Consider the following 25,625-nt stretch of genomic DNA (forward strand, 5'->3'; position numbering starts at 1 on the left):
AGACTAAACTAATGGGAAAGAATATGTCTCTGGAGCAACAGGCTCAAGCAGATGTGGATGTGATTAACTGTATAATAATAAATGAAGCTCAACGCTGAAATCACAGACACACAGAAATTCAATATTTTGAAAGTCCAGGCTGCTAAGCTGCTATAATTTCTGTCTGGATGGATAACTGGAAAGAATCCTTTGACCACAGTCACAAGTGAACAACCCCAAAGAAACATGATCTTTTTCATAACGTTTCACTGGGGCATCATTTAAAAATGGTGAAGGTAGAAATCCCTGACCCATCAGAGTTTTTACTGTGACAGCTTTCTGCTCTAATTACAGCACACACCCTCTCAAACTTGATTTTTACCCTCTAGAAAGCAATCATTATGCTGAAAGACATAGCTAAAAGACCACTAACTTGTCCTCCTAACTTCCTAAAGAAGAAATGTTCTCTTATCAGGATTTTTTTCATTGATAGGTAAATTCATTAGAAACTGTTGCTGGTGATTTTGACCTTTTTAATTTCTGAAAAAATGAGAGATGCAAATATTAACTAAAATATCCCACCACAACCTGGGTGTTGCAATTAGTTCTCTGACTTCTACTATCTAGTGAACCACCTCTTTAAGGAGACTGCTGGATAAAAAGATTTTGTCCTAAAAGCACATGCCTGTCAGACAAGGGTAATCTTTATTATAAATCTCTGATATTTCATTCATTAATTCCCAAAAGAGTTTGGCAATCTTTTTCCTCCACACTTTGCCCTTTTTATTAGTCACAGAAAATAATAAAAATAAAATTTTACATTTATACTGCCATCAAAAAATATTTTAGGTATTCAATTATAATAACTTAGTTGTCACACCTTACCTTTATGTAGCACTTAATGATTTTTAAAACATTTTCTACTTCCTGGCAAAGGAAGCAGACCATCCTAGTTGCCAATGCAAATGGGAAAGCTGGATTGGTTCACTCTGATGTCAAATTATTAGAAATTTTACTCTTATCTTTTTCTGTATTTCAAAAATTCTACCACTATCTGGCAAATTTCTTTTCTGCTCCCCTGCAGAAAACCCAATTTGGTGCCCCCCTGCACCAACCCAATTACTAAGGGGGAGGATTACTCTTTTTAGAATGCATGCAAATACATAAAAGGACTTCTAAAAAAGTAGGAGGAAAAATTACATATAATTTCACAAATAAAAAGCAAACACTGTTAAAATAAAAGCCATATTTCCTTGGCTTTTTCCCTAAGTATTTAAAAATATAATTTCATCATGTATTTTTTATTAATTATTTTCAAATAATTTTAACAGATATTGACTATTCAAAATAAAAATAATAAAATTGTTACATGTGAAATGATACAGTCACACTTAGTGGTAGCCAGTGATAGGTAAATATATACACTCTTAAAGTAATCAATAAATGAAAATAAAATATAGTTATATGCTAATGAGTCAAGATTGGGGAAAAATGGAATTATAAAAAATATTTGGCCTAAAAATAGGCAGGGAAAGAGTAAAGGGGAACAAAGCATAGATGGTCTGTAAGAAAATAAGTCACAAAAGCATCATATAATTTTGTATCTGACTTTTTCACTTAAGTATAAATTACATAGCATTTTACGAAGTAAACATCATTTCAATGGAATTTTAAAAAATTTCCCTGCATGCATATCAGAGGATCACAGGCGTTTAGTAAACCCTGTGAGTCTTGTAAGTACTACATTGCTTACTAGGTCACTTTTAATTACTCATTATTACACATAGTGCTGGGAACATCTTTGCAATTAATAACCCAATTTTGCATTATTTCTTTAGGATGGATTTTTAGATAGGGAATTGATCCAAAGTGCATGAAATTTTGAAGTGCTTTTACACAAATTGCTTTAAAAGTAGAGTTTATATTTAATACACTCCACCAGCAGTGCATGCATTTCCCTATAGCTTCTCCCTTATCAATTATCATCACTTTTTTATTTTTAGTAATACAATATATGGCATTAGTCATTTTATTGTTGTTTGAATGTGCATACTATCATTAGTAGAAAAGTTGGAGATTGTTTCAGTTGCTTATTGATGGGTGAATTTTTCTTTTTAGCATATATAGTTTTTGTTCAGATTCATCTCCATGAGACCGCAAAATATATTTCTAGCATTTCATATAATTACAGTGATTCAATGAAATGTTTATGTTAAACTTTGGAAAACAGCAGTCCTCATTTGGGTGGCATAAATGTGTAACTGGTTGTCATGTCAGGATTTTATGTTGGTTCATGGACTATGGTCAGTCTCACTATTAGTTGTTCCTTTAGGAAAAATTGGAAGATGCAGAGTGTGGGAACAGCCACCTATAAGATCCATAACCATTTACACATATATTGTCAGCCACTGTTCCATGCTCCTTACATATATTAACTAATTTAATCCTCACACAAACTCTAAAGAAGACAGACACTACTGTCTTCTTTTTACACATGAGGCCCAGAGCACGTAAGTAACTTACAAAGTCCACAAACTAGCCTGTTATAGAGCCAGGACTCACATCCAGACTCTGAAGTCTGGTTCCAAAGCTCTTAACCACTGTTTTCTTGCTACTATGAAAAGTTCAAAACAGAATCTCAATAAGAGCCAAAAAGAAAAGAATCAGTAACAATGAGCAAAATTAAGAGAAAGGTTGCACAAATGTAATTTATGAGTTCCACAGAGGAAGAAGTTAAAGATGTGAGATAGCTACAAGTACCTGACAAAAATTTTTCCCAGAGAATAAAGTGAAGAGTCATCAGCATCACAAACAAAAGGTATGTGGGGAATAATAACTAGTTTGAAGAAATAAAGAAATACAGAGGCTATGATAGAAACAACACAGGATTTTTAAATTTATTTTAGAATGTTAAAATGAAAGACTAAGATGTACCTGGGTGGCACAAGGAGAAGAGAAATAAAGACACTCAGTTGCGAGTACAGGAGGAAAATATTAGAACAGCATATCCCAAACATAGATGGATTTCATAAACCTGACAATAGCGCCAGAGGTAACACTAGATAACAATAGATTAGACATATAACACCGCTTTCTCATCTGCAGACCACAGGATGCCAAACATACAGAAGAGAAAAAAGGCATAGAAATTGTAAGTAACCTCCTTAGATGGGGAGGTTCTATAAAGAGACTCTCAGGAGCAATCTCACAAGCAAGGCAGCTGCTTATATTTGTAAACCATAAAAACCTGTTCAGACAACCAAAAAGAAAATGAGCTTTCATTCAAAGAATAAAAGTGAAGGAAGACCTTGAGTTTTGCAATTTAAGCCTTAGAGAAAACATCAGAGAAGAAAAGGCAAGTTCGGGAGTGAAAAAAGCCCATTTCTTCCTCAGAAATAAGTTCAAGGTTATTTCAATCATAATATTAAAAAATAGGGTAAAGGCTAAAAAAAAAGTTTTCAAGTTGTGTGAAAGAAATGCATTAATATGAAGGAATTTTTAGTGCTTTTAAAAAAGAAAATTGTTTAAGTATACCTTAAAAATTAAACATTTTTATTTATAGATTTTTATTATTTTTTTCTTACATCATTCTTCATTTCTGTTCAATATTTGCTATCTCCCTCCCCTCAGATGTAGACCCTATAATAGTTCTCCCAACACCATCACCCTCATGATCCATCACCATAGCTCCTTGGACCCTTCCTTCCCCTCCCTCCTATTTATCCATTTTTAATATATGACACTCATTTTAAACATTGGTCTCTAGGTATTTATGTAATATTAGTAACCCCAAACAATACAACCTTTCATGTGGTGACAAAAGCTACTACATAGCAGGGTTTCTCACTCTCAACACTACTGACATCTGGGACAAGACAATTCCCCAAACTGGGGGTGTTTGGGGCTGTCCTGCACATTGTATGAAGTGGAGCGGCACCCCTGGCCTCAGCTCACTAGATGCAGTAACATCTTTGCCCAGTTGTGACATCAAACATGTTTCCAAACATTGCAAATGCCCCTGAGGGACAAAATCATCCCCTGTTGAGAAACACTTTGCTACAGCAACGTTGGTAAGCTGACTGTTTAGAAATATTATAATGCACAAAAGTAAAATACTCAAATGTATTTAGAAAATACATCTATATTTAGAAAAATGTATTTAGACAATAGTTACCATTGTACATCATCCCATCCCATGCCCCAGAAATGATTTAACCATTTCTGTATTTTAAATTTTTAATAATAAATTTTATTTTTATATTCCCCATACAATTGCAACCCCCCCATTCTGACCCCAATCCCTCCCCTCCCGACCACACCCCCCAAAAGGTGTCTCTGGTTCATAGTTTTTTGTTGATTTTGATTTTCACTTTCTTATAGTTATTCATTTTCCTGGTCCCTTTTTTAAGTTTTCTAGATTCCTGCTATGAGTGAGACCATCCGGTATTTTTCTTTTTCTTTCTGGCTTATTTCACTGAGCATGATCCCTTCCAGCGCCATCCATGTTGCTGCAAATGGCATGTGTTTACCTTTTTTGAATGCTGAGTAATATTCCATGGTATATATGTACCACACCTTCTTGATCCAGTCATCTATTTTTGGGCACTTGGGTTGTTTCCAAACCTTACTATTGTAAATAGTGCTGCTATAAACATAGGGGTGCAGGTGCTCTTTGGAATTGATGTTTCTGTGTCCTTTGGGTAAATACCTAGGAGTGGAATTGCTGGATCATATGGAAGCTCTATGTTTAGTTGGTCCAGAAATCTCCACACAGCTCTCCATAGTGGTTGGACCAGTTTGCACTCCCCCCAACAGTGCTGAAGAGTTCCTTTTTCTCCACACCCTCGCCAACATTTGTTGTTGCTAGTTTTTTTAATATGTGCCATTCTCACTGGTGTGAGATGGTATCTCATGGTAGTTTTGATTTGCATTTCCCTGATTACAATTGATGTTGAACATTTTTTCATATGCCTGTTGGTCATTTGCATTTCCTCTTCAGAGAAGTTTCTTTTTAGCTCTTCTGCCCATTTTTTTGACTGGATTATTTTCTTTGTTGTTGTTGAGTCTCATCAGCTCTTAGTAGATTTTTGTGATCAGTCCTTTATCATTAGTGTTGGGTGCAAAAATGTTCTCCCAGTTGGTGGGGTTTCTCTTTGTTTTTGTTATTGTCTCTTTTGCTGTGCAGAAGCTCTTTAATTTGATGTAGTCCCAGCTGTTTATCTTTGCCTTCACTATCACTGCTTTGGGTGATGTGTCTGTAAAGATGTCTTTGATGTGAATATCACGTAGTGTTTCGCCTATATTTCCTTCTATGTATTTTATGGTTTCAGGTCTTATGTCTAGTTCTTTAATCCATTTTGAGTTGATTTTTGTGTATGGTGTGAGGTAGTGGTCAAGCTTCATTCTTTTGCATGTAGCGACCCAGTTTTCCCAGCACCATTTATTGAACAAACTTTCTTTGCTCCAATGCATAGTCTTTGCTCCTTTGTCAAAGATTAGTTGACCACAAATCTGTGGGTTTATTTCTGGATTTTCTATTCGATTCCATTGGTCTGTATGTCTGTTCTTGTTCCAATACCATGCAGTTTTGATGATTATGGCTTTGTAGTAGAGTTTGAAGTCTGGGAGTGTGATGCCTCCATTCCTTTCTTTTTTTTTCAGGAGAGCTTTAGCTATTTGGGGTTTTTGGTGATTCCATATGAATTTCATCAATAATTGTTCTATTTCTTTGAAAAATGACATTGAAATTTTGATTGGGATAGCACTGAATCGGTATATTGCTTTTGGTAGGATGGCCATTTTAATAATGTTTATTCTTCCAATCCATGAGCAGGGGATGTCTTTCCATTTCTTTGTGTCTTCTTCTATTTCTTTTAACAGTGTTTTATAGTTTTCTTTGTATAGGTCCTTTACCTCTTTTGTTAGATTTATTCCCAAATATTTGATTTTTTTTTTTGTTTCAATAATAAAAGGGATGGTTTTTTTTTTATTTCTTCTTCTTCAGATTTATTCTTTGTGTATAGGAAGGCTACTGACTTTTGCGTGTTGATTTTGTATCCTGCCACTTTACTGAACTGATTGATGAGTTGAATTAGTTTTTCTGTGGAGTTTTTGGGGTTCTCTATGTATATTATCATATCATCTGCAAATAGTGATAGTTTGACTTCTTCTTTTCCTATTTGGATTCCTTGGATGTCTTTCTCTTGTCTTATTGCTCTGGCTAGGACTTCCAGTATTATATTGAAAAGCAGTGGTGAGAGTGCACATCCTTGTCTTGTACCAGATCTTAATGGAATTGCTTTCAGCTTTTCACCATTGAGAATGATACTGGCTGTTGGCTTGTCATATATGGCCTTTATGATGTTGAGGTATGTTCCTTGTATCCCAAGAATTTCAAGGGCTTTTATCATGAATGGGTGTTATACTTTGTTGAAAGCTTTCTCGGCACCTATTGATAATATCATATGGTTTTTATATTTCTTTTTGTTGATGTTTTGGATAATGTTGATTGATTTTAGGATGTTGAACCATCCTTGTGTCCCTGGAATGAATCCTACTTGGTCGTGGTGAATTATCTTTGTATTTTAATTTTTAATTTTACTTTTTAATCGAACTAATACATTTAAAAAAATCCAGCAATAGTAAAATACACAGTAAAACGGTTTTCAGTTTCCCTGTCCACTATGCCTCAGAGGCAACAACTTTTAACCTTCTAACTATTTCTTTTGGTATTTCCTTCCACAAATCTATATATTTATCCTGCTGGCCCTTGGGTCATCAACATAAGATATTATCTATTAGCTTCTTTTTTTAAAGATTTATTTATTTATGCATGCAAGAACTGGGTTCTAGAAGCCAGAGATGGGGGGGGGTGAGAGGATTCCCCAGAGACAGAGTGGGGAACAGAACAGGCAGATTGAATGAAATACACTGCTGAGGGAGGAGCAGCAGTGTGAGGGATCCAACTTGCGCTGCAGTGGCTGCAGATAGCTTCACAGTGCTGTGTCTTTTTTTTTTTTTTTTTAAATTTTCTAGAGGCATGTCTTATTTATTTATTATTTGTTTGTTTGTTTGGTTTATACATGCACTGGGTACAGTCAGAAGCGCGGGAGGGTGAGAGAATTCACCAGAGCCAGAGCGGGGAGCAGAGCAGGCAGAAGGACCGAAGTACACTGCTGAGGGGAGCAGCGGGCGGCAGGAGAGGTCTGCTCGCCATGTGGGACCCTCCTCCTGTGGCCGGGGAGCAGCCGGGGATTGAACCGGCTGCAGAGGCTGCAGGCAGCTTCGCAACCCAGCGCTCAACCGCTGCGCCACTGGGGAGGCCCACAGTGCTGTGTCTTAACCCCTTGCACCCCAGGGAGGCCCAATTAGCTTTTTACTGTAGCGGGCAATATTCTTATAACTCACCCCATCTTCCCAATAAATTCACCCTCTTTTTTCTTATATCAATGATCAAAGTTCAAGTTATGAGTACATGGGTAGATAGTAGTACAATATTGTGTAATATATTTTTTCCTTGTATAACTTCTTTTCCTGCATAAAACCACAAACCCTTTTTATGTGTTTGTTTTACTTGTTTTCTATTTCTTTATTTTTTTAAAGATTTATTTATTTATGCATACAAGAGCTGGGGTACAGGCCAGAGATGCGGGGGGCGGGGAGTAAGAGGATTTACCAGAGACAGAGTGGGGAACAGAACAGGCAGACTGACTGAAATACACTGCTGAGGGGAGCAGTGGGTGAGACAGGAGATGTCTGCTGCACCATGTGGGTAGCTCCCTGGCTGGTCAGGGATTGAATTCATGCTGCAGAGGCTATGGATAGCTTCATAGTGCTGTGCTCAACCCCTTGCGCCACCAGGGAGGCCCTATTCTATTACTTTTAATCTAAATGTAGCATCCATTCAGAAAAATGCACATATCATTTAAAAAAAAAAGAAAAATGCATGTAAGTGTATAGATTCATGAACTTTCATAAACTGAACACACTCAAGTAACCAGGATCCAGATCAAATAAAAGAATTCTGAGACATAACATACAAATCAAGATCTATAAAAGAAAAAATGAATTGAGTGGTTTTCATCCATATTAAAAAGGCTAAAAAACAAGCCAAGTTATTCACATTGACTAGTAGGAATATTTATAAATCACATATCCAGAATATATGTAGAATTCTCTAAACCTAATAGTAAGGAAACAAATGGTTGAATTAGAAAATGGATGAAAGATCTGAACATAAAATTTATGCTGATGAAGAATAAACGCATGAAAAATGTTTAACATCTGTCAATAGGGAAATGCAAATTAAAACCACAACGAGATGCCACCATACACCTATTTAAATAGTTAAAATAAAAAATACTGGGGTCTCCCTAGTGGTGCAAGGGCTAAGTCTAGCACTATCAAGCTATCTGCAGCAGTGGTTCAATCCCTGGCCAGGGAGCTCACCCACATGGTGCAGCAGATCTCTCCTGTCTCGCCCCCTACTCCCCTCAGCATTGTATTTCAGTCAATCCACCTGTTCTTCTCCCCACTCTGTCTCTGGTGAATCCTTTCACCCCTCCCCCCTGAACCTCTGGTCTATACCCCAGTTCTTTTATACATACACAAATAAAATAAATCTTTAAAAAAAATACTGACAGTACCAAATGCTGGTGAGGGTGCAGGGAAACTGGACCTCTCATTCTTTGTTGGTGGGAATCTAAAATGGTAACTCCACTTTAGAAAACTGTGTGGCAACTTGAAAAAGGTTAAACATACATTTACCATATGATCCAGCAACTGAACTCTTGGGCATGCACCCTAGAAAAATGAAAACATACATTCACAAAAAAATCTATACATGAATGTTCATGGTAGCTTTCTTTGTAATAGCTCCAAACTGGAAAAAACCCAAATATCCTCCAACAGATAAATGGCTAAATAAACTGTGGGACATTCACACCATAGAATACTAAGAAATATAAATAAAGTATATAAAACATATAAATATATAAAGTATCTAAGATGCAGCTATTTTCAACTACATATCAACTGTTGTGTTTTATAAAAATTCAAAAGGTGCAAATGAGTATACAGTGCAAAGTTCATCTCTAATTCTGTCACTGCAGTCAACCACTGCTAACAGCTTGTTTAAAGTCTTGGGTATCATTCCACAGTTTTCTATGGAGCAGAGTGTTTGCTACTAGAATTGTTATTATACTATGAGGAACTTTTTGTAGTGTCATCTTCATGGGCAGGGTGTGATGGACAGGGTCAAGAGGTGGCACCTCCTTTGTGGTACCCTGTGATGGATTTGACATGATCAGATTAATGATTTCCTTTTCCATATTAACATACATAAAGACAAGCTACATTTTATTATTTAGTATGGATTCAACTGCAATAATATTCATTGCTATTCAATACACACATGTACTGCATGAGATTGAGAGTTGACGAGCTAATTATTACTCTGGGATAAAACTCAGCACATTGTCTCATTATTTGTGCTTTAAAATTCTTTAAGATTACATTTTAAAATATAATTCTAATATATGATTATTATAAGAGATTTAATCAGCACAAATGAAGTAGCAGATGGAGTAGGTTATCCATTTTATTGTTAGTTTCTCACTTTAAAGAGAGCATCTTACCTCACTGCTGCTGATGCTTTGCAAGATTATATTTTGGTTTTTAGTAACTATCATCATATCAGTAGAAGAAGAATTTGTATCATGACAAATGTCAAGCAATGATTCAGCATGTCTTTCTGCAAAAAGAAACATAATAATGTATTTTAATAAGACTCCTCTCCAGCAATTTCAAAGGAAGATGTAGCTCTAGGTTCTAAAATTGACTCCATTTTGTCAAAGATTTTCCTGAAATAGTGCTCTGAGATCTGAATGAAGTGTTAGGTAATACCTTCCACAGGAAGAGATGGGAGGACAAGAGTTCATAGAGTGGATAGGCTTTTATTTGTCAGTTTTAAAGAAAAAAAGGCTACATTGCTAAGCGAAACCCCTAGTAAGGCTGGACATGACACTTGCTCTATAGTTGCCAAAGACAAAAGCATTTAGTTGCTCTGGGAATACTTCCTGTCTAGCACTTGAAGCCACATTAAACTGACAAAGTTCTGAACACCAAATAGTGAAACTTCAGCTAGTTCTTGAAGGAGATTGCTCTTATATGCATTCTCTCACTATCCTGACATCTTCAAACAAGCATGGACTCTTCCATAATAATTTCTTCCTCTTCCTGTGGTTCTTCCATATATCTTGTAACTGAAACAAAACTGAGTAAGTGGTCCATACTCAAACCCTCCATTTCTTCTCCACATTTTTCTTCTTGAGTCTTGGTAATTTATCTTCTCTCTTTAACCTTCAGTTTAACCACTGAAACTTCCTTACCACATCTATTCTGTGTCCCTTTTCCAATCTGGCATTGTTTTTACTCCTTCCTTCTCACAACCCCCTTCAGATTCTCTTCCTCTCTCCCACTCTCCAGGGCTGGCATACCCCTATCTAACTGTAGGTGCACCTCCTCAGTTCTGCCTCCTGAAATTTTCTCACCATCATTATCTTTCAATGATTTTAACCACTCTCACGTCCTGACAATCACTTTTTAGAGAGAACTCCCAAACTAACATATCAACCCATTCTTTCTCACAAGCACTGTGCTATAAAAAATTGCTACTTGAAAGTTCTAAGGTTCCACTAAATTGAATGGAATGGAATCAATATCCTCACCAGAGTGTCTCGTACTCTGGTTGGCTATATCTCCAGCTCCTCTCTTTGTGGGGTTGAAATTTTGGAATCACCTTTGATTCAGCTCTCTTCACCTTTGTCTTCATATGCTTTATTTATCTTACATTACTAAGTTCTGTGATATCTTTCATACTATCTCTTAGATTCACCAAACCCAGGTCCTCTCACTCCCACCAATACACCATGTCCAAAGACTCTTGCTAGTTCCTACCATCACACAAATGGACACTTCTGTGGTTTCTTCATAAAGTTCTCTATCATGAGTTTTTCCCCTTGAATTCATTTGTACAATGAGAACAGATTAATTTTTATAAAGCATGACTTTCATCCATTTTCTGGCTGAAAATTCCTTAAAGACTCTATTTTAATAATAAAAAAAAATGTCTTTCTGCCTGACAATTAAGGCTCACCCTCAATAGACGGTTAGTCATATATCTAGTTGTATGCATTTCTTTTCCCTGACATGAACTTTCAGTTTCTGTCTCCGCATTGTCCCAGGGATAAGCCATTCTCATTTATACCATGGTACCTCTGCTCTACAAAATTGAATCTCACCCTTTTCAATGACCATATTGAGTCTCACCTCCTCCATGAAACCTTTTTAGGTATATCCTTACTTCTTGTCCAGAAGCTTCACACAAAACACCAATTAATCAAGTCAAGCAAATTTCACAAAGCTAAATGTTGCTCAGTGTTACTTTTTCATTATACTTTTCTCTGGACATTTTTATATCTTTTCTCAGTCTTTTCCTCCCCACCTATGTCAAACCTGAGTGTTTTGTTTTTTTTTTCCTATCCATATCTTACCCAGACTTAAAGAACCACCAAAGTTCCTATTCCTTTTTCAAATTCAAAACAAGTGCTTTCTTTTCTCACTTAAGTGATTTGTCCCTGATCATAATGAACACTTTCAAAAGTTTGGACTATCTCCCAGAGTATCTAGTTGGTGGTTTGATTTCTTTAAATGGGCCTATCACATACATGTAGAAAAAAATAAGATTTCTAATAAGGTTTTTATATTTGGGGAATGTTGCAAAGGTATAGAAATATTTACCTGGTTTTGGCATAGAATTCATTAGAATGTCCAATAACTCCTGTTTCTTAAAACTCTCTATTTGTGACACATAATGTATTGCTGATTTTCCACTAAAATCACAAAGTTTAGGGTCTCTAGGAAGAACAAAATCAACATTAGAGACTAAATAATAGTTGAATCTGTTGAATGAGGAAACCAATAGAGGAAACACTGATATAAAATAAATAAATAATTTTCTGTAGTTGCAGGATGACAATAGTGAATTTGAAATGTATGAGATACAAAGTGACAATTTCTCAAGACTTTAAAATAAAAAAAAAAAAAAATCGGGCCTCCCCGGTAGCACAGCAGTTGAGCGCTGGGTTGCGAAGCTGCCCGCAGCCTCTGCAGCACCGGTTAGATAGGCCGAGGGTCCCACAGGGCACAGACCTTTCCTGCCACCCGCTGCTCCCCTCATTAGTGTACTTCGTCACTCTGCCTGTTCTACTCTCCGCTCTAGCTCTGGTGAATTCTCTCACCCTCCCACACTTCTGACTGTACCCAGTGCTTGTATAAATAAATCGTTAATAAATAAATAAATAAATAAATAAATAAATAAAAATTTAAAAAAAATCAATGTATCTCATTCCCATTTCAATATTTGCAGAAACTTTCCAACTTTAAATAAAAGTTTTATATAGTACTTGAAGGATGCATAAATCAAGTAAAAATAAAAACATGTTGATAACTGTGTATAGTCCCAAAATAGCTGTCTTGATTGTTTTTTTTCTCCCAATGATTTTCCTAACTACTTACTTTCTTGCAATTTCTTTTTTCTTTTTTTAAATATTTATTTATTTATGCATACAAGAATTGGGGGTAGACCAGAGGTGCGGGTGGTGAGGGGATTCACCAGAGACAGAGTGGAGAACAGAACAGGTAGATCTACTAAAATACACTGCTGAGGGGAGCATCAGGAGGGATTGGAGAGGTCTGCTGTGCCATGTGGGTTACTCCCTGGCCAGTGGGGTACAGGGAGTATCGAACTTGTGCTTCAGTGGCTGGTGATAGCTTGATAGCACTGTGTCTTTAACCTCTGCGCCACCAGGGAGGCCCCACTATTTCTTTTTTCTAATGATAATAACTGGTTCTTTTATCATCCACAATGGTAGAATGGTATGAACTCTCTTTTTAAAATTAAGCTGACATGTTTCTTTCATAGGTTCTAGGTGAAGTGGGATCACCATGACATAAAATTCCCTCTGTGTGATCTTTTCAGGCCTCTTTGTCTGGCACTGGGTTTACTAAATCCAAATGTTGACCTTAAGGTTCTTTGTAGCAACGCAAATATCTTCCTATCCTCTTTCTGCTCTACTGAATCCTAGGATTAGGCATCAGCTAAGAGAGATCCAGAGGCTAAATGATGAGAACATTATTGAAGATTAGGTGAGAGGGAAAAAATGATTAAACTTGTTTTACTAAACACATTCTGGAACAATGAGCAAGTTAGTCTTGACCTCCAACCTAAATCCTTTGAATTTGATTCTCTTTATTGTAAAAGAACAGGGTAATGTCTTATGATACATAACAATATTCTCATATGAACTTTTCTTTATCAAAGGTCATGATTCAAGAGAAACAGCACAGAAACAAGAATTGGGGGACTGATTATACTTTCATATGTAACTTTCAGAAAGTCACTTACTCACTGGTACCTCAGTTTGCTCATCTGCCTTAATTTGCGTTTCTCCACGTAGAATCCTTTTATCTCTTACATTTCGGACTCTACTCCAGGCTCCTTGAATACCATCTCTGTGGTGGTGTCCAGTAATCTATTTACATTTCTAACAATCTTCTCATCTTTTCTTAATAATGAAGTCTTAGGTAACTTCAAACTTCCAATTTCATCCTATTTCACAAACTGATTCTTTTATAATAACTCATGTTCCTGACTATTCTTTTGTTCTTAAATCTCACTCTTCCTTTTTTCTTTTCTAAAACAAAGTTCATACATATATTGAGAAATACTGAGCAAGAGCTTGGGCTATTTGCTCTGATCTGATGACAAGTTATCTAAGTAACAAACAGCATTAGAAAACAACAATTTTTTTTTTTTAGAAAACAATAATTCTAACATGGGAGATTGCTTATTAATTCTAAGAGTTTTTTTTATTATTTATTTCCCCCTTATTAAAAAAATGTTGGCATACAGTAATTTTAAAATAACTGGTAATCACTTTTATAAGTTGCTTTTGAAAGACTGAGAATGCTTTTTGAGATAATTAGTCACATCTTGGGTATAGGGAGTTGCATACTTGAGAATTATTTGACATTCACAGTAACTATCAAAACGAGTATTTAAGAAAAATAAAACAAAGGGCCAATAGAATAAAAATAATAGATAGCTATATCTGGCATCTGTATTCACTTTATGATGTAAATCACTTCTTGAAGTCCCTTCTACAAATATGCATATAAATTTAATACATAACTTAAAGAACTTTAAAACATGTATATACAAATTAAAATATATAAATATAATAAATATATAAAATATGTAAAATATATAAAATATAATATATATACACATTTAACACATATATTACAAATGCCTTCTGTAAATAATAATAGTTTAGATGCTCTTCCACTGGTGCTAGCTGATGACTCATACTCACGCATGATGCCTGAGGAGCTCAGACAGAACTTCCACTGGTCTGTAAACTGTTAACATATCAATATGCTCAAAGAGGTCCACATCCCTCACAGCCAGCATCAGAGGGGTTAAGCCATGTTGGTTTGGGAAATTTATATCCAGGAACTCTTCAGATGCCTTTAAAAACATGAAGATTTATTTTTGTTATGTTTTTACTACAAGGCTATTTATACTGATATTTTCATTTTCATTGCTTGGCCAAACTCTCATTTTAACATCAATATATTCTTTCTCAATATTTATTTAATCTAGGAGAAAGCTGATGAGGTGAAAACACACGGCTGAGAGACAGACAAATCTGGGTTTGAATTTCAGCTTCCTTAATATGTTTTTATAAATCTCTGATAAGGTTTTATCAAGGACACTTTTTCTTTTTAAGATTATGTTTTTTTTTGCTGTTTTTTTTTTCAGAGATTTTATTTTATTTATTTATACAAGCCCTGGGGTATAGCCAGAAGCGGGGGAGAGTGAGAGAATTCACTAGAGCCAGAGCAGAGAGCAGCACAGGCAGACCAGCGCTCAACTGCTGCGCCGGGGGAGGCCCCAATGACACTTTGTTAAAGGTGATGAAATCACTCTGATAAAAAAGGGGGGGGCAACAGTTAAACAATGAACAATTTTAACATAAGACATAATTGTACTGAAAAATTATTTGTCATTTATCTGAAATGCAAATTTAACTGAATGTCCTGTATTTCTATTTGCAACCCTCTTTACTGACCTTCAGAGTCCTTGGCAGTAAAGTAGGAATAATATTTGCAGTATTGTTTTGATGATTAGAGATAGAATATGAAATACACCAAGCAGATTATTTGACACATGCTCAAAAAAGCAACTGTGGAATGAATGAATGATTTACAATAATAAGGCAACTCATTTAACTATATAGACCAATGGAGGTGGCTATATAGACTTATTTGTTGTTTAATGAAAATTAAATTTAATTTGGAAAATTCAGAGCTAGAAAGTTACTGGAAGGCCAATTACACAAATTGTTAATTTTATACATCAAAGTAACTCATTAATCTCCATCTCTCTTTCACTTTATGCCATGTCAATATAGTCAGTGTCTCCACCTCAGTTTCTCTAGAGACACACTAGAGATAATGATATTACCTCAGAGGGGTGTTGTGGGAATTAATTAGTTAATATTTTTTTCAGGCTCTGAAAAGAAACCATCTTTTACATCAATGTTTATTATTAGTTATTAGAACCAAGATCAAAACTTTGAGCTGAGAATAGTCTTGCAATAGCACATTAATTCAGCATCCATTGTTTAAACTCAACTGCTAATTTTTAAGGCTAAAATATGTGTTATGAAAAAATACATAGGATGACAATAATTGATGCAAATGAAACACTGTATTTATTAAGATTGCTAAGCTCTAGTTTATGACATGAAAATTTTAGATTGTTCTTTAATACAACGAAAGGATTTAGATTTTGTTGTATATCTCCTTGAACCCTAGGTAACCAGATTATCTTTCCCTTTTTCTTTATCTGTTTGTGTCTCTACTATAAGGGAATGGAAGAAACTGTTTCCTAGCAGCAATTGATTTTCTCTCAGTTGGAAGGTCATGTGATCTGACAGTATCTCTGAAAGTAAATGCCAAGAGTAGGCAGTTGCCAGTCACTCATAATTAATGTCCTTGGTTATGCATATGGTTTTGCACATTATTTTAGGACAGAGTACCTAGGGTAGAAAAATGTAAACAAGTAGATCAATACCCAAGAAGACAGCTTTTAAAAAAATGTATCCTTTTCATTTCTTTAATCACAACTAATGCAAAGCATAGGCTTTCTGATTCCATTTTCAGGATAAAGATAACTGGTCTAAAGGGATCTAAACAGCAATTGTACAAATGGCAATGATGTCAAGGGAACTCTTCTGAGCAAGATGACAGTAGCTCTCCAGAGAATTCGAGGTGCATATCATTTCCCTGGGGTGCTTGCATGACTTCTTCTAGCATCCAGCTAGAGGAAGGTAGAAATAGGCTGCTGCTGTGTTCTTTTATTATCTTGTTTTCCACCCCAGTGTCCTGTTTGATCCTATTTCTTTCTCACATTTCCTGCCTGAAACTCTCTGAGACTATATTTGAAAAGAACTTATTTTCTTTAATAGGAGTCATTTGTAGTCTGAACCCTTCTTACCTCCCACTTACCCACCCAAAGGCAGAAGCAAACATCAGTGTAACTAACCAGCAAGTGTTGAAGTTGTTCAAGATCACCTTGCCATGAACTTTGTAGAAGCTGCCTTTGGGGAGCGTGGATTCCATTGATCGACAAGAGTTGTCTTTGCACATCACAATTAGCGACATGGACTGCAGTTTGATTGCTGTAATTGCAAAGGGTAATATCTGCTCCCTTTTCCAGAAGAAATTCAACAACCTGCAAGACCACAACATTCATATTTAGTATTTTTTAGTATCAACAGTGTCTTCAGGGCTGGACAGAAAACTTAGATAGATGTAGTTCTGGTCTATAATATAGGAAAGGAGAATCAGAGGGGAATAAAAATGAATGGTTGATTTTGATGTAGGTTACTACCTTTTCCCACAATTTTGCAAAATAAAAATTTCCAAGATATGGGGCCTCCCCTGGTGGCACAGCGGTTGAGCGCTGGGTTGCAAAGCTGCCTGCAGCCTCTGCAACACCGGTTCGATCCCCAGTCACCGGGTGAGTGTCCCACATGGCACATAGACCTCTCCTGCCGCCCGCTGCTCCCCTCAGCAGTGTGTTTCGTCAGTCTGTCTGTTCTGCTCCCTGCTCTGGCTCTGGTGAATTCTCTCACCCTCCCACGCTTCTGACTGTACCCAGTGCTTGTATAAATAAATAAATAAATCTTTAAAAAAATTTCCAAGATATGGATGGTTTGGGGATGTTATTTTTTGTATCATATTAAATTTATTTTCTTACATTGTTGTTCATGTTTGTACAGTATTTGATTCCTCCCATCAGGTGTAGTCCCCACAGTTCTCCCACCACCATAGCATCCATGTGCTCCTTCCTTCCCTGTTTTGACCTCTCTCTCTTCTGCTGTTTACCTCATATGTATGGTCACCTTGCAGGTTTTGTCTTTTTCCTGACCCTTTGGTTGTTCTCTATATAGTTCCACATACAAGTGAAACCATTCGATATTATCTTTTTCCTTCTGACTTATTTCATTTAGCATTATGGGAATGCTATTTTTTTAAGAACCAGAGATCTGTGAGTATTTCATGTTAAATCCATTGAAGTTCTATTAGCATCACCTACAATTTTGAATGTAACCCCCCCCCAATTCAGGCTTATAGATTCTTGAATGTTGCCAGTATTTACACAAGTATTTCTAGGGAGAACAATACACTCTATTCAAAATGGTGAGGCATAATTGATTCAACAAATATGGACTGACTGACTAATGTGTATAAAGAACTATCCTTGGTGCTGAGACTCCAAATGGACAAGATGTGACAATCTTTTAAGGAATTTATAATTTAGTGAGGAACAGAGATAGATAAAAAGGCAATTTCCACACAGTGAGATAAATGTAATTATGAAATAAATACGGAAGACTGAAGGGGCACTTGAAAGAAAGTGATTTTTCAGTAGAGAACTAAAGGATCAGATTCACATAACCAGGCAAAGATTAGGAAAAAGATCATTTCAAGGAAAGTGCCATGGATGCCATGATCTGAACTATGTCCCCTCAAAATTCATACTTTGAAGCCCAAATCTCCAATGTGACTGTATTTGGAGAGAGGATCTCTAAGGATATGAGGTTAAGTAAGGTCATAAGGATGGGACCCCCACCCAATCTGACAGGATTAGTCCTTATAAGAAGACATCAGAGTTTGTGTGTTCTTTTTTGTCAAATGAAGACACAAAGAAAAGGCAAGCCATCTTTAAGTCAGGAAGAGAGCTTTCACCAGAAACCAAACCAGCCAGAACCTGGATCTTGCATGGCCCAGTCTCTAGAATGATGAGAAAATAAAATTCTATAGGTTAAACCACCCAGCTTATGGCATATTTGTTATGAAAGCCTAAGATGATCAATTCAGTGGACAGAGGACAACTAATATTAGAGAGATGGATAAAGTTAAGTATGGATTAAATTCAGAAGGGGAGAAAGAAATGTGATAGAGAAGTCATCAGTAGCTAAATACTGAAAGGTCTTACCAACTTAGGGTTGTGTTCTTATGGCAATGAAGAATCAGTAAAGATTTTAAGATTTTAAGCAGGGAAATTTCATGTTGAATAAAACAGTTTTAAAAAATCATTCTAACTGCTTAAATAGATTGATATGGGGAAAATGGAAGGGAGACTTATGAGGAGATTACTGTAGTAGCTTCATAGAGAGATATTGGTGATTGAATAAAGGAAGTGGCAGTAGAAATGAAGTGTTTGAGGGCAAGACCAGAAACACTTAGGAGGTAGAAATGATTAATTGTGAGAGCAGACATTAAGCCAGAAATCAAAGATAATGCCTAGATTTCAGGTGACTTTTGTCCATTTTCCCTACTGCCACTGCAGTCCAGGCTACCATGATCTCTTGCCTGAACCAATGCAACAGCCTGCTAACAGGTCTTTTTATTTCCAAATGCTTTTACAGGAAATCCATTATATTGACTAAAATTAAAAAGTCAGATAACAACAGCTAGTGTTGGCAAGGATGTGGAGAAATCAGAAACTTAATACACTGTTGGTGGAAATGTATATGATATAGATCCTTTGAAAAATTTGTTTGGCACCTTAAGTGTTTAAACACAGTGTTATATGACTCAGCAATTCCACTCCTAGGAATATTAGGAGGCCAAATGAAAAATAAAGGAAAATATATGACCGTAACAGAATGTATACATAAATACAACTTTCATTGTAGTTAAATGATTAAAAACAACACAAATTTCCATAAATGAATAAATGGATAAATACAATGTGATGTAGTCTTATAATGGGATATTATTCTGCTATAAAGAGGAATAAGTACTGCTACATCCAATGACATGGATAAACTGTGAAAACAGCTAAGTGAAAGAAGTCAATTACAAAAAATTACATACTATATAAATCCATTCATAGGAAAGCCTAGAATAGGAAAATTGATAGACATACAGAAGGAAAAAGATAAATATCCTATCAGATGATCTCACTTGTATGTGGAATACACAGACACAAAACAAAATATCAAGAAAAAGGGGCCTCCCAGGTGGTGCAAGGGGTTAAGTTGCAGCACTATGAAGCTATCCTCAGCCACCACAACAGGAGTTCAATCCCCAGCCAGGTTGCTGGCCCACATGGCGTGCCAGACCTCTCTTGTCTTGCCCACTGCTCCCCTTAGCAGTGTATTTCAGTCAATCTGCCTGTTCTGTTCCCCACTCTGTCTCTGGTGAATCCTCTCACGCCCCACACCTCTGGCCTGTACCCCAGTTCTTATATGCATAAATAAATAAATAAAAATTTTTAAAAAAGATCAAGGAAAAGACAAAACTAGCAAGCCGACCATAGATCTGAGGCACACAGTAAGGTCGGGGAAGAGAGGAGGGCCAAAACAGGGGCAGGATGAACACAAGAGAATGTGGTGATGGTTCATGGGTGCTATGGTGGTGGGAGAACTATGGGGACTACAATGATGTAAGAAAATAGCTAAAAAAGAAAATTGATAGACATAGAAATTACATTAGTGGTTGCTTAAGATTGGGGTGGGGAAGAGGACAGGGAGTGATAGCTAAAGGCAATGGGGTTTCCATTTTTCTGTCTTTTTTTTTTTGAGGGGTTGGGGAGTTCTTTTTGAGGTGATAAAATGTTTTAAAATTGACTGTGGGGCCTCCCCGGTGGCGCAGCGGTTGAGCACTGGGTTGTGAAGCTGCCCGCAGCCTCTGCAGCGCCGGTTCGATCCCTGGCTGCTCCCTGGCCACCAGAGGAGGGTCCCACATGGCGCGCAGACCTCTCCTGCCGCCCGCTGCTCCCCTCAGCAGTGTACTTGGGTCCTTCTGCCTGCTCTGCTCCCTGCTCTGGCTCTGGTGAATTCTCTCACCCTCCCACGCTTCTGACTGTACCCAGTGCTTGTATAAATAAATAAATAAATAAATTGACTGTGATCATGATTGCACATCTTTGGGAATATACTAAAATCTATTGAATTGTACATTTCAAATGAGTGAATTTTATGGTATGTGAATTAAATTTCAATAAAACTGAATACCTCATACATGCAAACTTTTTTTTCCTAACCAAGAATCTTTGACTTTACCTTTGTCCCAACTACTTTTCTTTTTTTTTTTTGAGGCATGTTTATTTATTTATTTGTTTGTTTGTTTTATACATGCACTGGGTACAGTCAGAAGCGCGGGAGGGTGAGAGAATTCACCAGAGCCAGAGCAGGGAACAGAGCAGGCAGAAGGACCGAAGTACACTGCTGAGGGGAGCAGCGGGCGGCAGGAGAGGTCTGCGCGCCATGTGGGACCCTCCTCCAGTGGCCGGGGAGCAGCTGGGGATCGAACCAGCGCTGCAGAGGCTGCGGGCAGCTTCGCAATCCAGCGTTCAACTGCTGTGCCACCGGGGAGGCCCCCAACTACTTTTCAAATGTCTTTGTTATTATTTTAATCTTGGCATAAATGTGACCACATCAGTGAGAACTTTCTGGCCACCTTATCATTAGAGGATTCACTCTATTTGTTACTTCAAAGCATCAATAACAATTCATAATTTATTTAAGTGCCTTTGTTTTCTTTTTTGTTGTGTGTCATCTTCGAAATAATGTAAACCCACATGGGTAAAAGGTCTTATATGATAAATACTTTATGAATGAGTGGTTGAGTGGGTGAATAAATGATTTAAGATAAATATATGATGATGCTATTTATTGAAATAAGAAACTCTCAGGAGGATTGGGTTTGTGGGGCATATGATGACAATTTGGACATGCCGTGTTTGAAATTCTTTGATATTTAAGTGGAGATAAACAGCTGGAATTTCAACAGTTGGAAGCCTCATGTGAAAAATGTATGCTTGAATTAAGAGTCATCCACACATTACTGAAAAACACCAACACCTACCGTATGAAAAGAATCTATAAATGAGAGAGGGAGATGTTGCCATCAGTGGGGAGAAGAAGGGACAGAATGAGGCCAATAGTGCTAAGAATTGAAAGAGACAAGAGCATTGTAGGTGATGGTGGTAAAAGCAATTTCAGTGAAACGTTAGAGAAAGATGTCAGACTGCAATTTGATGAGGTAAGGAAGTGAAAACATTGAGAATTGACCAGTAGGAAATTATTTAGAAAAACTACTGAAAGAACTGCTAGCAACTCCACAAACTTATTTTTCTGTTACTCTTAGGAGAAGACGTACTCAACATATACTTCATTCTAAACTGTTTTCAAGATATTTATTTAGTGAACACCTCTGGAATATAGTGTCTCCCTCTGGAGTGACAGGAAGATATGTTTACTATTCATTACAAAAGACTCGAGCTCATAAGCTCAAGGTTCCTCTCTTATAATGTAATGTGAGGGTATCACCAGGTTCTCTTCATATTTTCCTGTAGAAGTTAGGACTCAGGGAACTCAAGCAAATGCTCATGCTCTGGCTATCACTTTTGTGAATATCATGTCATTTGTCTCTGACTCAAGGGTCTGCTAGACTCTCAAACTGTGGTAGGTAACTTGTTAAATTTCAAGTAAGGGAAAATGTCACAGCTCCAAAAGCAACATGGCTCTGGTCATTGAGTGAAGTGGTCCTTGAAATGAAAACAGATGGTGCCAGTAATAATGACCTTCTAACCTGATATAGAGCTTTGCAAGGACTGGAAATTCATTTGGTTGAATAACCAAAAGACTTCACATTCCTAGTTTTCCCCATGTTCCTAGTCCACCCTCCCCTTGTACTTCAACCTCCACTGTTTCAAGGAAAATGATCATTAGAAGAGTTGCCAAGGAACACTGATTTCAGAGTGGGTTGGAGCTCACAGCCACCTATGTAAGTATGCTGGTGGACTTTGAGGAGGGGAGATACACAAATTTTTATGGGTTTCTTGTATTCAGATTCCCAGGTCACATTCCTACCCAGTCCCAAGCTAAGGATGCTTAGGAAAGTTTAAAGTGAGAAAAGAGAACTAATATGATCTGGTGAGTGAGACCCTGTAAGTCATTTCAATGAATTGGGTCATTCAATTCAACGGCTTCTACATCTGATTGCATAATAGGAAAGAATGTATTGTAAGCATGTATTTTCCAATTCTATGAAGTGTCAGGGAGGATTCTTCTGATCATGGGTCAGTAAATAGAGAAGCATTAGTATTTGGGGTCCCTCACCCTTTTCAGTCTTCACCACAGATAATTTTGCCAACAGGGATCCTCTGGCAAAGGGCGGCAGATTCTATCCAAAGGCATCTCTTGGGGATTTGGACTTTGCCTCTCTGCAAATATACTAAGTATATCCCTTTTGAAAAGTGAATATTAGGGCCTCCCCGGTGGCGCAGCGGTTGAGCGCTGGGTTGCGAAGCTGCCCGCGGCCTCTGCGGCGCCGGTTCGATCCCCGGCTGCTCCCCGCCCACCGGAGGAGGGTCCCACATGGCGCGCAGACCTCTCCTGCCGCCCGCTGCTCCCCTCAGCAGTGTACTTCAGTCCTTCTGCCTGCTCTGCTCCCCACTCTGGCTCTGGTGGATTCTCTCACCCTCCCGCGCTTCTGACTGTACCCAGTGCATGTACAAACAAAAAAAAAAACAAACAAGCAAATAAATAAATAAATGAAACATGCCTCTATAAAAAAAAAAAAAAAAGAAAAGAAAAGTGAATATTAGCTTGCAAGTGAGTTCCTGTCAAAACTAAACACCTGATTGAGGGAGATCTCTTAACCCTCAGGCCCAATATTCCCATTTTGGGGTGAGCCAATAAGGATTCAAGCACTAATAAGTTGGGAAAGGCTCAACATGCCTTGCCTGTCAAATGGGAATGGTATATTTAAGACTGCAGTAGGCTTGGCCCCTTTGGCATCTTCACTTTACATTTAAAAAGTGGGAAATTTTAACCTCCATTCCACCATGTGAAGCAAATTTATTGGCTAGGGGGACTTCATTTCATAGGCAATTCTCAGGCTACCTGGAGCTGGGTCACTGATGGTTCAGTCAAGTTGAAACCTGATGTTGTACACTGGGCTATTGCAGTTGGTAGCCCTCAGTGGACACTGTTGTTCCATTCAGTGGATAGAACTCAAGACTGTCCCATAGCTCTAGCCAGTACTAGAACTTTACATATCTTTATTGAACTTTGCATATCTTTACTGATTTTCTTGGGTTACTTTCAGTCACTTTGATTGAAAATTATAGACCAGCAGATTAAAAACTCCTCTTTACAGCCATAATATATAGAAACAAATTCTCTGGGTCAACTCATATAGAAGCTTATGGCAAGGGTCCATTCTCTGATGAGATTGATAGGCATGAAATTGTTGATTGATCCTATACAACCCAGATTGCAACCACTACTGCTTGCATCCATTATTGTATCAGACATGTAAACACAACCACCAATATAAACTGGGCATAAAGTAGGGGACTCTGTTTTTGATACAGGAGTGAAGTTGCAGCTACTGAAATGGAACACAGATTTTTGTGGTGGTGGGGGTGAGAGCAACAAACCTGATATACTAGGTAGAGAACCTCTCACAACCATGAATTCAGGGGTGAGAGGGACATTAATAGCCTTAGACTTTTAGAACCATCCTGGAAGTTTTCTTCATGCAGGAAATTATCCTGGTGTGACTCTCTCAAACCCTACAAGCACCTAAATTGAACGGACTACTGTGTCTGCCTTGCTCTGCCAGTAAGCCCTAATCATGATTTGATTCCCTAGTCCCTTAGCCTAATCAAGAAATCTATTTCAAAGAAGAGGCAACAGGCCCAGGCCTTGCACCTTCCATGAAAAACACTTGCCAACACCTATAATTTCTCCCCACCTCATTCCTATAGCCATCAAGTCAAATCTACAACAGTGTGGGGCAGAGATTGACAGAACTTCATGTGGCTGGTAGACTTTAGGATTCACAATTTAGTTTGAACAGTGTAAGTTTTAATTTGTGTGACAATAGAAGGAATATATGAGTATAATTAAATGCTGTTGGAAAGTAGCTTCATTGCTTGTAGTATCAAAAATATGCAACACACAGATGTCTATCAAGGTAGGACAGAAAAGTTGTGGAATAAACGGAATACTAACTAGATGGCAGTAAAAATGAGAAACTATTGCTAGATGTCTCAAAATTGATGAATCTCAAAACCATAATAATGAGTAAAAGAAGTAATTTACAGAGGAACACGTGCTATATGAGTTATTTTAATAAAGCTTAAAAACATGAAAGAGTAAGCAATGTATTATTTAGGAATATGCATAGATGAAAAACTAAGGAAATTATTAAGCTCAAATTCAAGACAATGTTTATGCAAGGTAGGGACACAATTCAGGAGGAATAAAGAAAAGGCTTTTGAGGCATGGAAATACTCTAATTTTGGGGTTGGATGGTGAATACATGAGTCCTCATTTCTCTACTTTTCTTTATGTTGTGTGTATGTGTGTATATATATGTGTGTGTATGTGTGTGTACCTGTGTATGTATATCTACAGATATGTATGTATATGTATCTATGTATACATACGCATGTCTCTTTTTTAGCATATGTGATGCATTTTGCAATTTGTCTTAAAAGCCTTAAAGAAAAGCCTTAAAAATATGAAAGAGTAAACAATGTATTATTTAGGAATCTAGTTTTGTCAGACTCTCTGCTTGTAGTTGGATATATAACTAGAACAAAAAGGACAATCTCCTGCCCTTCTAGGTCTTATTATTTATTTACTGCTAATTTCCTACTTTCAGGATTATGTGTATTTATTAAATCAGGGAATAAATTTCCAGGTACTGATGGGGCTAGAGGTGGAGAGTGAGAGTAGATAAATATAGGAGGCATGTATTTGACTTACCTTTGTAATCACCTTGAAGTCTAGTATATTGCTTGGGTATGGCAGGAATATCTACTCAGGTGAAGAATAAAGATGGTACCCATCAAGATTATTTAGGGTCTCTCAGTTCTCTCTCTAGCCTTCACACACACACACACACACCACACACACACACACACACACTTTGTGCCTTCAGACATTCTTTCATGAAGATGGGTGATTACGTTATTCCCAAACATC

The 25,625-nt window shown here is 37.2% G+C and overlaps 1 protein-coding gene across 5 annotated transcripts in view; it reads right to left on the reverse strand.

Annotated features, from left to right (window-relative positions):
- The window catches only part of MAP3K19 (mitogen-activated protein kinase kinase kinase 19), a 73,312-nt gene that overhangs the window by 23,453 nt on the left and 24,234 nt on the right, over positions 1 to 25,625 (reverse strand). For 4 of the 5 annotated variants that reach the window (XM_054699679.1, XM_054699677.1, XM_054699680.1 and 1 more), the window contains exons 3-7: positions 16,652 to 16,840; positions 14,415 to 14,569; positions 11,779 to 11,894; positions 9,615 to 9,730; positions 8,740 to 8,781 (exon numbers count right to left, since the gene is read on the reverse strand). In XM_054699679.1, coding sequence (XP_054555654.1) covers positions 8,740 to 8,781; positions 9,615 to 9,730; positions 11,779 to 11,894; positions 14,415 to 14,569; positions 16,652 to 16,840 — 618 coding nt within the window. The remainder of the gene's footprint in view (positions 1 to 8,739; positions 8,782 to 9,614; positions 9,731 to 11,778; positions 11,895 to 14,414; positions 14,570 to 16,651; positions 16,841 to 25,625) is intronic. The other variant, XM_054699678.1, reaches the window with a different exon arrangement.

The sequence above is a fragment of the Talpa occidentalis genome, unplaced genomic scaffold (genome assembly GCF_014898055.3).
Source record: "Talpa occidentalis isolate TD23 unplaced genomic scaffold, MPIMG_talOcc4v2.1 talOcc4.3, whole genome shotgun sequence".
Lineage (NCBI taxonomy): Eukaryota > Metazoa > Chordata > Mammalia > Eulipotyphla > Talpidae > Talpa > Talpa occidentalis.